At 41.0% G+C, this 13,780-nt stretch overlaps 2 protein-coding genes across 5 annotated transcripts; one reads left to right on the top strand and one right to left on the bottom strand.

Moving 5' to 3' along the window:
• Positions 1 to 3,245: 3,245 nt before the first annotated feature.
• LOC311268837 (sialidase-3-like) lies at positions 3,246 to 6,566 on the bottom strand. Of its 2 annotated transcripts, XM_084372747.1 has the most exons (4): positions 6,375 to 6,417; positions 5,908 to 6,126; positions 5,482 to 5,721; positions 3,246 to 5,379 (listed from the first exon to the last, which is right to left on the bottom strand). In XM_084372747.1, the coding sequence occupies exons 3-4, from the start codon at positions 5,704 to 5,706 to the stop codon at positions 4,375 to 4,377; spliced, it is 1,230 nt and encodes a 409-aa protein (XP_084228873.1). In that variant the 5' UTR covers positions 5,707 to 5,721; positions 5,908 to 6,126; positions 6,375 to 6,417; the 3' UTR covers positions 3,246 to 4,374. The 2 variants fall into 2 exon arrangements, with proteins under 2 accessions (XP_084228873.1, XP_084228872.1); XM_084372746.1 differs by having other exon boundaries at positions 5,908 to 6,566.
• A 63-nt stretch (positions 6,567 to 6,629) lies between these two features.
• Positions 6,630 to 13,462, top strand: xrra1 (X-ray radiation resistance associated 1). Of its 3 annotated transcripts, none has more exons than XM_084372744.1 (17): positions 6,630 to 6,840; positions 7,375 to 7,523; positions 7,604 to 7,675; positions 7,764 to 7,836; positions 7,921 to 8,018; positions 8,138 to 8,286; positions 10,287 to 10,388; positions 10,483 to 10,601; positions 10,693 to 10,745; positions 10,837 to 10,914; positions 10,983 to 11,076; positions 11,171 to 11,289; positions 11,392 to 11,556; positions 12,567 to 12,726; positions 12,834 to 12,949; positions 13,071 to 13,176; positions 13,268 to 13,462. In XM_084372744.1, the coding sequence occupies exons 1-17, from the start codon at positions 6,750 to 6,752 to the stop codon at positions 13,411 to 13,413; spliced, it is 1,890 nt and encodes a 629-aa protein (XP_084228870.1). In that variant the 5' UTR covers positions 6,630 to 6,749; the 3' UTR covers positions 13,414 to 13,462. The 3 variants fall into 3 exon arrangements, with proteins under 3 accessions (XP_084228870.1, XP_084228869.1, XP_084228871.1); XM_084372743.1 differs by having other exon boundaries at positions 6,631 to 6,840; positions 12,831 to 12,949; XM_084372745.1 differs by lacking the exon at positions 6,630 to 6,840 and having other exon boundaries at positions 7,410 to 7,497; positions 12,831 to 12,949.
• Positions 13,463 to 13,780: the final 318 nt, after the last annotated feature.

Here is a 13,780-nt window from a genome sequence, read left to right as displayed (position 1 = left end):
TTGCAAGTGTGGAAAATGGCAGCAACAGGCACTGAGCGTGGAAATAGTGCCAAGATTTTGTCTGTTGGTCAGGAGCGTACACGCACTGAAAGAGATATATTCATTCAGGAGGCTTTTTCCAGACATCAGCAGCTTGATTATCTATTTGGTTCTTGTACCCATGCAGACTTAGACTAAGCTGTTAATTCCAGTCCTGAGTGTTGAGTGTATTATTATAAGTATTGTAATGGTGACATTGTGACAAACAGCTTTGTTTTTGCAGGCTCACTTATTATATGCGTAACAAAGGCCCGAAACCTGCTTATTAAACTGTGCTGGCATTTGGTAATTAAGGCTTGAAAAATGACACTTTTGAGTCATCAACCAGTCACATACATCCATACCAGTGTATGTGCAAATACAAAGAACACCAAGGTGCCACATTTTGGCTTGTTGCAGCAGGATATATTGTGAGGTTTGGTAAGTAATGACTTGATTTACTGAATCAGAGGGTGATAATGAAAAAAAGTAGCTGCTTCACAAAGAATACACAACAATCAAGAGAGATGAAAATCACATTTATAACCACTTAGACTTGATAACGACTCTGAGGTAAGAGCTACCAAGCCATGCAACATTTTCACAGCTTAAAACCCCCCCAAAAGAAGTCAGACCACAAACTAAGTGGACTCCTGTTTACCTCTCGAATGTCTGGCAGCTCTTCACCTGCAGGCCCCAGGGTCATTCAAATGGATGGTACACAAACAATGTGACAGCCGTGTGTCCAGCACTGTCTGTGCTGCTGAAAGAGCTGAGCCTGCTGGGACAGCACACATGCTTCCCACAAACAGAAAAACATCTGTGACGCCAACACTGCTAGCCTCTCTCTTACTGGACTCCAAATGTCATCAGAGTGATAGATGAGACATATGTGTGTGTTTTACAGCGTGCCACCCTCTGATAAAGATGATCATATGCGCTGGAAAACGTTGGATGTGTCACCGCCAACGCTGTCAGAGAGAAACAGGTTTCTTCACATGATTCATCCTTCCTGTGAAGACGCTGGTTGAATAAGGTGATGAAAAAACAGAAACAGAGGAAGGAGCCGGTCAGCAGATGAGCACATTTGAGATTTACAAGCCTCGCGTCTAATAAAGTACACTGTATACCTTGCAGAGTTGTTGCTTTTGTAACAGTTCAGTGATTATATAAACGGCCAGGCACAGCACTGAAGTCCCAAGTAGCCTGTAGCTGCACCCAAGGGCACAGATGTCGACTGCAATCCCTTTACAATTGTCATAATTCAGCGGAGCGCGGCAGTCCCTCTCAGTGTGGGTTGAATGCTTGTGCCATTTAATACATTAGCGTCTGTATTGTGACATTTAAATACAGTCGGACCATTTAATTCCTCAGTCAATATCAGGGTGTCAAGACCGAGCACGATTAGTGATTTTATTCACGTCCTCATTTTAAAGGGACGGTTCACCCAAAAATCAAAACTACATATTGTCTCTCTTGCCTGCAGTGCTATTTATCCATCTAGATGGTTTTAGTGTGGGTTGCAGAGTTTTGGAAATATCGACCATAAAGATGTCTGCCTTCTCTCGAATATGATGGAACTGGAGGGCACCCGGCTCGTGGAGCTCAAGGCGCCAAAACAATACATTTGAAAAACTCGACAACAATGTCTCTTTACAGAAATATGACCTGGTTATTCACAATAGTCCACAGCACCTTTTGTGAGCCGTTTCATGTGGGAACTATTTTCTTTCTACCAAAACACACAATTGCAGAGGCGATCACAACCCAAAACACCAGTCGTATCACTGCACAGAAGGAAGCGTACGTCTTATCAAGGAGAAGATGCTGGCTAAACTCAGCTGGCTAACTCAACTAGCTAATGCTACAGGTAAGCCAAGGAGGACGCGGATGTTTACATTCCGATCTTTCACGAGCACGGGCCTCATATCCATGACTAGATTCATGCTACCTTTTGCATGATGATATGGTTGGCAGGTGCTACATGACACTGCTAACAACAAGATTTGAGTACATTTTATGAAATTATACCAGAGAGAAGGCAGACATCTCTATGGCTGATATCTCCAAAGCTCTGCAGCTCACACCTAAACAATCTAGATGGATAAATCGCATGTCAGGTAAGAGGAGGAATATGTATTTTTGATTTGGGGGTGAACTGTCCCTCCAAGTGGACGTAAATAAAAGACTAGTGCTGCTCTAACAAGGGGTGTGTCCGCAACCAAACCATGATAATATTCCACTGGTCTACAAGCATCCATCCAAAATGTATTAAAAACACATCAATTAGGCACTCCATCACACGGGATGATGTCTTCTGCTCTACTGCAGTCCTGCTGCTGTAAATACTCACTAGAACACCAAATGTGTATTCACCCACAGCTGAAAATAGTCCCGAAAACAATGTAGTTTACTCCCGTACGAGTAACGTTTAATAGTCCAGCCATTTATGAAAACTACAAAGCCTTTTAAAAAAAAAAAAAAGTTTAACTACATGTTTGTGACCTTCCTTCAAGAGATTTACATCTTCAGAAGAAGCTCTTTTGAAGTCTGAATTATGGAGACAGACTAACATGTTGTTTGTTTTGGTCTCCTGATGGAATATGCTGACAATAAGGAAAAGTTCACGAGTCTCATTGAGCTTTTGCCGAGGATGCAGTATTATTTTTGTGGCCTTGCTAAGTGTATTTTCTTTTTTTCTTTTTACCAGAAACAGCTGTCAGGTTGCATTAGTTAATTATTTTTACTTGTCCAGATACTCAGGCGGCATGGAAGTCATGTCACAGCTTGTTTTTATTTGCTCGTTGCAGCTCATCAGAAAACCACCGCTGTCATTACAGCAGTGATGTCCTATCATTTGGAAAAACCTGAAAAATACTGCTCAACTAAAATGGTCCACCCTGTCCTTAATTCATCCCTGCTGTCTGCACATCTGCTGCGTCACACTCAACTCCCCATAGGTCGCTTAACAACAACAGCCTTTCACAACATTTCAACATGCCCTAAGCCCCCTTTAGCTGCTGGGGGAATAAAATACTCTCCGCAGCTGATAAAGTGCTTTTTTTAAAAAAAATTTTTATTGCTGCTTTTAAAACCACACCCATGACCTGTCTGTCCTTCTATCCCTTAACCCTCTTTGACGGATGATTATTGTTTAACTTGTCCTTTTAAATTGACCTCGACAGCAGTAATTACTGTAATTACACTATAATCAGAAGAAAGATGAGTCAGGTGATCACAGGTTACTTTTATTTTCTACTAAAATACATGTTTCATGCAGGTTTTGTCACTTTCCACAACAGTCAACAAAAACACAATGAAACTAGTTCAGAACCACCTCGAGGCCTCACAACATCAGGCAAAGGAGGATGTTTAGGTCGCTCAGTACAATGTGCAAATTTCAACTGTCAGTATAAATGGTGAGTCTCTGTCTGCTATCACATGCCGTCACATGCTTTCATTTAAGAACCAACAGCCAGCCAATCATATCTGGTCATAAAGCTGCACCTAATTAATAATGCCAGGAATAAAAGGAGTTAAGGAAATCATGCGAAGGAAATTAAATAATGTGACCGATAAAATATTGCTTTGGAAAATAAATAAAAATCAGTGTACAGTACAAAGTAGCCATAATCTCTGATCATCCATCAACTTGTTTTAAAAACTCAGACAGTTCGGTTGGTCTCTGCGTTGATTAGCTGGGTGTGGCATGTAAAAAGTTAATGCTTATCTTTTCTGCCCGGTTTTGTCGCCGACCTTGTGGCGCCCGCGTGTGACGTACAGAAAAGGTCGCGCACCGACAGGCTGTGGCACAGCTTAAGTTTGAACAGTGGAGTAGAAGGCATACGTGAATCAGAGTATACTAAATGTAAAGGAGAGACCGAGCGTGGAGGAAACTCTACGCTCCGCTTTACAAGGCCTGCTATGATCTTCGTATGAAAATAAAAAGAGGTAGGCAAATTCTCTCCGCTGCTCAGGAAACACTGACAGTTAAATAAGATGCAGAAATGAGTATGAAGTACTTGTCAAACATGCTACACACACAAAGCCTGTTTTAAAGATGACAGTTCAGCACAGCATGCTTGAAATCGACCCCTGACCCTTTGAAAAATAGCTTCCTTCCTCACACAGCTGCTTGCATATTGATACTATTAAGACTTCAATTACTTCTTCATGTAAACAAGGAGACAACAAAACACACGACTCATGCATGCATTATCATCTCCAGAATGTAGAACAACAGTAAACACAGACAGATGTTACTGCACAGCATATTTAGTGGCTTTTGCTTGGACTTCTGGGGGCGCAGGAGAATGTAAAGGAGCTTTGTTAATACAGAAATAAAGCAACCACAACTCAACGCATCTTCTTGTCTTTCTTTCCCGTCTGCATGACATCATTGAGGGTGAACGACATGAACGCAATCTGCTCGAGTTCACTTTCCTTCCCGCACTCCATCAGGCACGAAAACTGATCCTTGTCTCCGTTGTAAGCCAGGTCTGAGTATCCGCTGGGTCCCCTGTGGATGATCCTGGGCCTGTCCCATCCCGACGAGTGCAGGGGGGATCGGTTCAAATACACGCCCATGTCTCTTCTGCTGGACTTGTTGGTTGGGTGGATGAAGAGGAGCCAGGTTTGTGTGTCAGGAGACAAGAGCGATGTGCCACAGGCTTTGCTTTCAGTGTCGTCATTTGGTACAAATTCGGGAGCAGGAAAGCCGATGACGCTGCCCTGACAGCCCGAGGGTGGTTCCCGGAGCTCTCGGGCGATGTGGGGTTTGTCGAAATACATGCCGCTGTTTTCACTCAGGGCCTCACATCTGTGGCCTCCGCTGTTACGAGCATTGCAGTAAAGATGACTCCTGCCCTCATGATCTATGATCTCCGCCATCTCACATTCACATGACTTTTTTCGAAGCATCTTTCCAATGCGCCACGTCTGGCCAAAGTCCTCACTGTATATCGACAGTGCGCGTGGATAGACTGTAAAGGGAATGGGGAAGGAACAGCATCTGTAAGGGACATAATAGGCGTACGCTGGGATGATCAACCTGCCGTTCTCCAGCTGAACACCGTGGCCTGGACCCACAGCGAACGTGGCCCACTTGTGGATAGTGTCGCCAATCACGCTATCGGTTAAGTCTTTCGCTGGACTCCAGGTTTGCCCGTCATCGCTGCTGCTAACACAGCAGAGACGGGCCTTGTTTTTCCCTGTGATGATCTGCCTCATCTCTGTGGTGTTCCCACAGATGCAGATGAAAAACAAAAACAGCGTTTTGCTGTTTTTTTCATACACAGGGCAGGGATTCATAGTGCGGTGGTCTGGTAGATATGCTGTTGACAGCTCCTGACTGGACGACCACTGGAAAAACATGACAAAAGACAGCAATTAAACTGGGTAACTTTGACAGTGATCAGTATTGAAGCAAGGGATAATCTGCTGGTTATTGCGTGTAATAATAACCTGAACAGATCCGTCATCTTTCAACGTTCCTCTACGCATAACGAGGACTTTGGCGTCATGGTCAGCGGGCGAGGATCTCTTCTCTGCAAAGGCAAGGAAGGTGTGACTGTGCCTCAGATAAATGAGAGCTGGGATTCTGTATGTTATCCCACTTGGCTCCTTCTCAAACAAAGTTGTTTTGACCGGCTCCTCTCCACTGCCACTCTTTGATGGTGTGTTGCCCATGGTGGATTACAGTTCCTGTGAACAGAAGATGTGACACAATATGACAAGTCGTGGCTTGTTTTATAGCCTTGTTATTACACTCTTTCAAGCACAGACTAACAGGAAGAGTTCACAGTCCAGCAGCTCCTCATAGACACACATTAGTGCATTGTTACAAACAGCACCTAACGTAAACTGTGCATTCACGACAAAAACCCTTACCTTCACTTGTCACTCGTCACATCTGTCGCCCTTGATCTTTGCGTGAACGGCATCATACCGTCTAATTTCACGCCATACCAGGAATCCTCTGATGTTCACGACACTGATGCTATGGGTTCATCAGGGAAGACGACTGCGATGTAGCGAGAGACGGAGACGCACTCACTTCCGTCTTCGTTTAGACGCGTCCTGACTAAAATAGACATCTGGGGTAACTGCCTGTGTCAGCCAGAGATTCAAAGATTCAGTTTGGTCGAACACCACGCATTACACTGTGTTACCATAATAGCTAAACGACAGACAAGGCAGCTACTGTTACGGGGCTTGACTAATCAGAAACATCAAGTGACTCCGGTATGCAGCCTCACGCATGCGCAATGATGTCGATTCAAAGTCAAGCTATCTAGCTAGCTATCTTAAACGGACACGAGTCGATCGTAGATTGGTATTGAAAAGTAATTTAATACCTTGTGTTGTTTACGGAAAAGTGCTGCATATTCCTAACAATACATTTTCAACGTCTTCAAGTCTCTTCGCTTGGCTGGACGGACTATTATCTTATCATCGAATTCAATCTTTGACCAGCTAGGCTCACCGGTTTCTTCCGCCTTCGCCTGCAGAGTTAGTGTTCAGCTAGCTTAGCTGTTAGCGCCCCCCGCTGCACGGGAGGAGCACCGCCCGTCCTCCAGGCTGTTGCTAGGATACAGAGCACCACAGTGTGGCTCAGGATCAAATGTAGTGTAACAAGTAGTTCGTCGTGCCAGTTCCGTTCGTGAAAAGCGGAACCGACACTTGCATAAAAAAAATTGTTTGGTGATAAATGGAGCACACGGGCAAACAAGATGACTGCAGCACTCTGTAAACATGTCGACGGACAGAGCTATCCCACCAAGTGTTTCCCAGCCCGGACTTTACTCCATCGGAGAAAAGAAGGTGGGTTAAGTTGAAGCAGTTAGCATGGTGAAAACATTTAGCTGGCTTCTTCAGACACTCTTTTTAAATTAACATATATATACATATACATATACATATACATATATATATGTGTGTGTGTGTATATACATATATACATATACATAGCTAATGCTAGTGATTCTTCTTTTTTTAAACTTTAAAGGTGCATACTGCCACTTGCTGTGTAGATGCTGCGCTTCTTTAGTCAATGAAAGCAGTTTTTCTAAATATTATCTATGCTATTTATCGGCTTAATTTTCTTCACTGATACCGATAAATGGCTGATAATATAAATGTACCTTTGACGGATGACTTTGAGGCAAAAGGCTTGGAAAGGTTGGATAAATGATCAAGTATCTCTATAGGCAAATGATACATTAGGAACATGATAATCGGCAGATGAATCAATAATGAAAATAATTGTTAGTTGCAGCCCTGATGGACGGTTTGTATTTGTAAATCTGCGCACAATATCCACAGACATTACTTGATTCAGTTTGACATACCTTCTAGGTGCTGGTCATTGGCTTGCGGCTTACAGAAAGGCTGAGGGGCAGAAATACAGGACTCTGCATCGAAGGATAGAAGACACTGGTAGAAAACGTGAGAACGACAGGGCGGCCAACACTTCTCATGGTAACACATTAGATGGATGTTTCCTGGTAAGGCACTGAAATATGTGAGAGGTGTTAGTTGACAAAAGAAGCCCCAAACAATTTAAACATTACGTTTTCGTTTTCAGCTCCGCTTGCATCGTCTTGATAAGCCGCTTGAGCTCTGCTCTGTTGACATCAGTGAGCAGAAACTGAATGCTGTAAGGATCACTTTACACATTTTTCACCCAAATTATTTGGTTGTTTGTGGGTAAAAAGGATTCAATGCTCTTTCTTTACTGTGCACAGGTCAGGTCAGAAGACCTCAAGGGGTTTGACAATGTAGCTTACATCGATGCATCGGTTAACTCCCTCTCTTTAGGTGAATATCCTTATGTTTCATGCACATTTACCTTCTATTTGTGTCGGATTTTGTGCCTCTTACAAAAAACTTGTTTTTCCTCAGATTCTTTCAGCTGTTTTGTGTCTTTAAGAGAACTCAATCTGTCGTTAAACGGGCTGTGCAACATGACCTTTGAAGCTGCTGACTTCCCTCATCTCCAGGTAAGATGACCGACTATCATTTGATATGCACTTCCCCTTTATCTTTTCCTAACCTTTTTCTGTTTTGTGTCTTTGATGTGGTTATTTTAATCTGAAATGATTCATTTTAATCCTCACAGGTTTTAGATTTGTCCTATAACAGTTTGTCAGCTGATGGTATTTTGTCCATCGGTCGACTTCCACATCTAAAGGTCCTTCATCTGACTGGAAATCAGCTGCATCAACTTCCTCCTGAACTGGGTTCTTCCAATCATGACGCCACTCAACTGTTAGTACCTTACTGTCCATGAAGCAGCAATATAAAAGTGACTCGGTACAGCTGTCTGTCTACTCGAATGTAAATTGATGTAACAATCCACTTCTCTTCCACAACAATATTCACTCTTTTGTTCTTCCAAAAATGACAAAAAGACAAGTACATAATTGACTGAATTAGTGTGAGTGGCTTTTCTTTCCACACAGGTCAGCTTTGTCAAGCACTGCTTTGTGTAAAGACTGTTAGTGAGCAGAAAGCCTCCTTTCCATCTGAACGTTATTACAAAAAACTCTGACGTGAGTCATGGAGAAACTGGCAGAATGAAAACAACTGATCATTCCATCACGTTTTCCACAGTGAAATGCAAATTCATCTCCAACTGCAGTCTGCCTCGAGTCTGCCTCTTACAATTATTACTTCAGAAGATATCTTTGATGTCCTTGAACAGGCCGCACACATAACGATGCAATATATTTTTCACAAAGTATTAAGATGGCTTAATGGTTACAGTTCATGAGTAAGAACAAATAGTGATATATTCACATTTCTTTAACCGATCTTGATATTTTATAGTTTTGTGATCAAACCAGGTCTGCCAGTCATCATTTGGTTTGCTAACTTATCCTGTATCAATCAGGCTTGGTGTGATCTCACAACATACACGGAAGTATTCAGATACCAAATACAAAAAATACTCCATTACAAGTAAAAGTCCTGCATTCAAAACTTTTTATATACACGTATGGAAGTATGATCAGCAAAATGTACTTAAAGGTGCAATGTGTAAGAATTTTCAAATTCATACTCAAAACAAATAGGGGGCAGCATATCACCAGAGTGACCGCTAACTGCTGCTAACTGGAGCTGCGCTTAGCGAGTTAGCTCAGTCAGCCATGCGGCTAGCAGTTCTGACCAAGAGCTCAGGTACCAGGGGAGTGTTGGTGTTTACACCACTAGCACAGGAGCTTTGGACCGGGATGGGCTGGGGCTAGCTGGTTAGCATGCTATCTACTGCAGTAGACATCTCTGCAACACAATACATAAACATCATAATGTCAAAAATGCAGTTTATTCACATTCTGTTGATAATTTTAGTTAATTTTTGAATGTTTTCAATTAAAAGTCTTACATGTTGCCCCTTTAAAGTATCAAAAGTAAACGTAGTTGAGTAAAATGGTCCCTGTCAGTGTTTTACAGTTGTATATTATGTTTTTGGATTAATATGTTTCTGCTGTAGATGTTGGAGGTTGAGCTCATTTTAACTACTTTATAGTGTTTACTGTCGGGTAGTTTAATCAACAGCACTGCGTCATACTCTGCAGCACTGATGTCCTGTGAGAAACACGTGTCTCTGTAAAGTCTTCATGAGCTCAGAAAAAAACAGCCTGTTTTCAGCTTTGTGGCAATGTATTTTCCAGCTAGTCCAAGAGGGTTTTAAATAGTTTATTTATTTTAAGACTTAATTATTCTTAACTTAATTATCTCAATCTATAAAGGACCATTTATTACTTTAGTTTATTTAATTTGGAGATGCATTGTTTTCACTGGACAGGAAGGGTATGAAAAACTGTAGTTTGAAAAGTAACTACTAACTAAAGTTGACATACAAATGTAATGGAGTAAAAAGTAGAATATACTATATAAAATAAATAAGTCACATAAAATTAAAGAACAAGTACCTTGAATTTATAATCAAGCACAGTACTTGAGTAAATGTATTTACATTGGAAGGCCATAAACTCATGATGCCTTTGTAACACTTTTTAAACTGACCAAGAGGGGGCGCACAAATGTTCCAGATTCACAGTCCTGACTCTGGTGAAGCAGCTGTAGAGACATTCAGTACACCTGCTCCACAGCCAGGTACAGAGTCGAGCAGGAAATGGTGTGCACACATACTGTATGTTGTAGGGCACCATAACTTTATGGATTGGGCTATATTATGAAATACAATCACTATTTATAAAGTTGGATTTTATGAAATTGTTTGTCTTTTCTTGTCTTTTGTGCAGGCCGGCTAAAGAAGACACACCATTCAAATCTCTTGAAGTCCTGCTGCTTGATGATAACCGACTGTCCTCTGAAGTCTTCAACAGTCTAACAAACCTCAAGAGGTTGTGATGTGGTTTGAAGTTTGCTATCTAAAACAAAGCAATGCATTCAAATCGGTGGAACCATGAATTAATCATTTATAATTGTCAATTACAGGCTAAAGTATTTAAACCTACAGGGGAACCGCATTTCTGAAGTACCATATTTGCGACTGATGGCCAGTTCAGAACCTTTACAGACTTCTATTGAAGAGCAAGCTGAAGAAAAAGGACTTGGTAAATGCTCAGCTAATAACTTAACGATGAACGTGCATGTCAACATCCTCCGAAAACAATACAGTTATTTATTTTTAACCCCTCAATCCAGCCTCCACTGAGCCAAATCCTCACACTGATGAACGTTTCAAGAGCACCTCAAAGGTAATTCATTCTATAGTTGGTGTTTGAGACGTGTCGTCACTGTTTTTCTATTTTAAATCTGCATTAAACTTGTGTTTACATTGGTTACTAGGAAAACTGGGAGGAGCGCTGCAAAGGATCCAGTTTGCCACTACCCGAGCTTCGGTTCCTCAACTTAGCTGAAAATAAGGTGTGTTGAATAATTTGCAGGTATAAGTAAATCATTGATGACCCGTCTTATCAGTGTTTTCTCATCAGATCGCAGAAGAAGAAGCTCTGATGGCTGTCGCGCTTTTCCCAAGGCTTCAAGAAATTGATATTCACTCCAACCCTCTGACCACACAGAGAAGTGGTAACCCTTCCTGAGTCTTCTCCTTCATGAGGCTGTTTTTTAAAGATTGAATGTTCAATGCTGAAATCACCTTCATGCATTTGTCTGAATGCAGGAGACCCTCCCTTACTGACCCGCTACCTCCACGACATTCTGGGGATAACAATAAAGCGTAAGAAGACAAAGGAAGTTGTGAGGCTCCCTCTGAAGCTGTCCACTGATCCAAAATGGAAGGTTGGATGCGTTCTGCATTTTCCTTTAAGAACTCACCATATGAAAGTTAAACAGCTCTGTTAACGATTCATCTTTTACTTTTGTAACATTTTTGTGGTGCAGGTGGAGGAAAGAATCCCAAAGGTGTCAGAGACGTTGATGGATGCACCCTGTCCTGCCCAGGCCGGGGAAAGTCAGCTGACTGCGGAGAGAACACCAGAATCTAAAAGCAAGAAGAACAGAGACGACACCTTGCAGGAAAACACAGAGCACTTCTTTGTTACTCAGGTGCAAACACGTCCAGTTTGTGTGATTCTTATTTTCCTGCTCTCCGTCTGGACATATACCTGTGGTGGAGGAAGTATTCAGATCCTCCTCTTTAGTAGAAATATTAATACCACACTGAAAATACAGTGTCCTGCATTCAAGTGTTACTTAAGTAAAGTATGCAGAAAACAGGCCCTTGTGATGCTTTATTAGTATAATGAATACAAGGATTATTACTCATGCATTAATATAAAATCAAATTTTCTTTTTTAGTTGGTTGAGTTGTGTTGAAGATGAAACTAACTTAATATTTTTAAGGAATAAGTGAATAAATAAAATGGGAAATTTAAGAGACAGTAGATAAATAGAGGAATAAATACAGAAATATCACATTCATGTCACATTTTATAAATTAATTAAAGAATACATATATTTTTTATTTGTTGTATTTAATACTATATTTATTTATGCAGTGAGAAATGTATTTATTATTTTTATATTTTTGTAGTTTAGGTCCTTCACACAGCTGCAGAACTATTCTGTACAGGAATGCAGCTAAAGGCTTTTTCATTATAGATTAATCTGATGATTATTTTCTCCAGTTGATTGTTTGGTTTGTACAAAGTCAGAAAATAGTGAGAAATGTCATGACACCTTATAAAAGCCCAAAGTGACAAAAATCGCAACTTCAAAATAATTAAAGTGAATTAAAATAATTTTTAAAATGATTGAATTAAGTTAAATTTCAAAGCAGCAAATCCTCACATTTGAGAAGCTTGAACTGTGAACTGTTGAGTATCTTTTCATTAAAATTACAAACTGTCAAATAATCTATCAATAACTGACTAAACATTTCAGCTGTACTTGTACATGCATCATACTTTATAAGCCTCATTTTGTTTGCAAAAACCTGAATTTATTTAAGTACAGTACTTGAGTAAATGTACTTAGTTACATGCCACCTTCACAGTTTCTTAGTCTCAACATCTGAATTGTTTCCTCTATTTTACTGAATGTTGTTTCATGTTCAGGTTACAGACTTTCCTGAATCTGAGTTTGATTGTCAGGCTGATAAGAATCACGCTGCAGAGGACGAGGCCAGATACGAGGACGACACCATTCCTGAAAACTTCACATGCTATGAAATGTTGACGGATGCAAACCCAAATCATGATGTCACCGGGAACACTGGTGAGGACTTTTTTACCTGCAGCTATTTTTTATTTTGTATGTTTTCCTTAAGCCCTTAAAACCTTTGGCTATACAATCACTCCAATACATTTGTTTTCTTTCAGCAGGGATTCAAACAGCTGTTCGGGTGCTGGAACACACACTGAGGAATCCTAATGTTTACAGAGACTCAGAACCAAAACTTGATTGCATCCAGACACTGTACAGAGAAAGACAGAAGAAGGTTTTGTATTTTGCTAACACAAAATTCACTGAATTCATACTCCACATTATCTTCCAATCATAGTAAATCTAGCAAGAAGAACAAGTATAACATAATCACCTTCAAACTTTTCTGTGCACAGATGAAAAAACTTCCACCTTTGGGACCGGTAAAGCAGCGAGCTGAAAGGGTCGATGAAATGATCAAGGAAATCAAAGAGAGCACGACGATACGAGTAGTCCCCTTAAGTATGCGCATTTCTGATCAAATGAACTTAACAAACTCTACCTTTCGTGACCTTTGCCGTCTTTATATAACACTCTGTTGTTTTCTGCACAGGCAGTGCCATACACAGCACAGGAGTTACCAGGCAAGAAGCTCTGTCGCTGCTGAGGGATATGAAGACAAAATACAAGATGGTGCATAAGAAGACAATGGAACAAGTAGCCAGCATGGAGTCCGATAGAAACACCCACCAAAACTGAACTGAAACCATACAGATGCTCTGATTGATATTAAAATGCTTAGATGTGATTTTCTTCCCGCCTTGAATAACACCTCGTTGATGTTGGTGAGGCAGTGAAGTAGTGGTTCATGAATCATGCATGCTGACGCCTCAAAGCCAATAAGGGCCTGCCTATATATATATATATAAGAAACCTTTAATATTCAAATATAAGCCTCTCCTGATCACACTGTACACCCACGACTGCATTCCCAGATATCAAGAGAACTTTATTGTTAAGTATGGGGCGACACCACCAACGTCCTCCGCCTTACAAACAACGATGAGAGTTCAAATCTGGAGGGAATCAGCAATCTTGCAGAGTGTTGGACAGAGAACAATCTGCT

The sequence above is a fragment of the Pagrus pagrus genome (genome assembly GCF_965226575.1).
Source record: "Pagrus pagrus genome assembly, chromosome: 14".
Classification (NCBI taxonomy): Eukaryota; Metazoa; Chordata; class Actinopteri; order Spariformes; family Sparidae; genus Pagrus; species Pagrus pagrus.
The sequence above is the reverse complement of the archived record's forward strand: the minus strand, read 5'-3'. Positions and strand labels throughout refer to the sequence as shown.

What these genes read in the sequence shown, in the direction of transcription:
- LOC311268837 (XM_084372746.1), bottom strand. Translation starts at nt 5,706, where the DNA reads ATGGGCAACACACCATCAAAGAGTGGCAGTGGAGAGGAGCCGGTCAAA. An exon ending in AAGATGACGGATCTGTTCAG is followed by an intron (nt 5,380 to 5,481) that starts GTTATTATTACA and finishes ATGTTTTTCCAG; the next exon opens with TGGTCGTCCAGTCAGGAGCT.
- xrra1 (XM_084372743.1), top strand. Translation starts at nt 6,750, where the DNA reads ATGACTGCAGCACTCTGTAAACATGTCGACGGACAGAGCTATCCCACC. An exon ending in GTTTCAAGAGCACCTCAAAG is followed by an intron (nt 10,746 to 10,836) that starts GTAATTCATTCT and finishes ATTGGTTACTAG; the next exon opens with GAAAACTGGGAGGAGCGCTG. An exon ending in AGCACTTCTTTGTTACTCAG is followed by an intron (nt 11,557 to 12,566) that starts GTGCAAACACGT and finishes TTTCATGTTCAG; the next exon opens with GTTACAGACTTTCCTGAATC.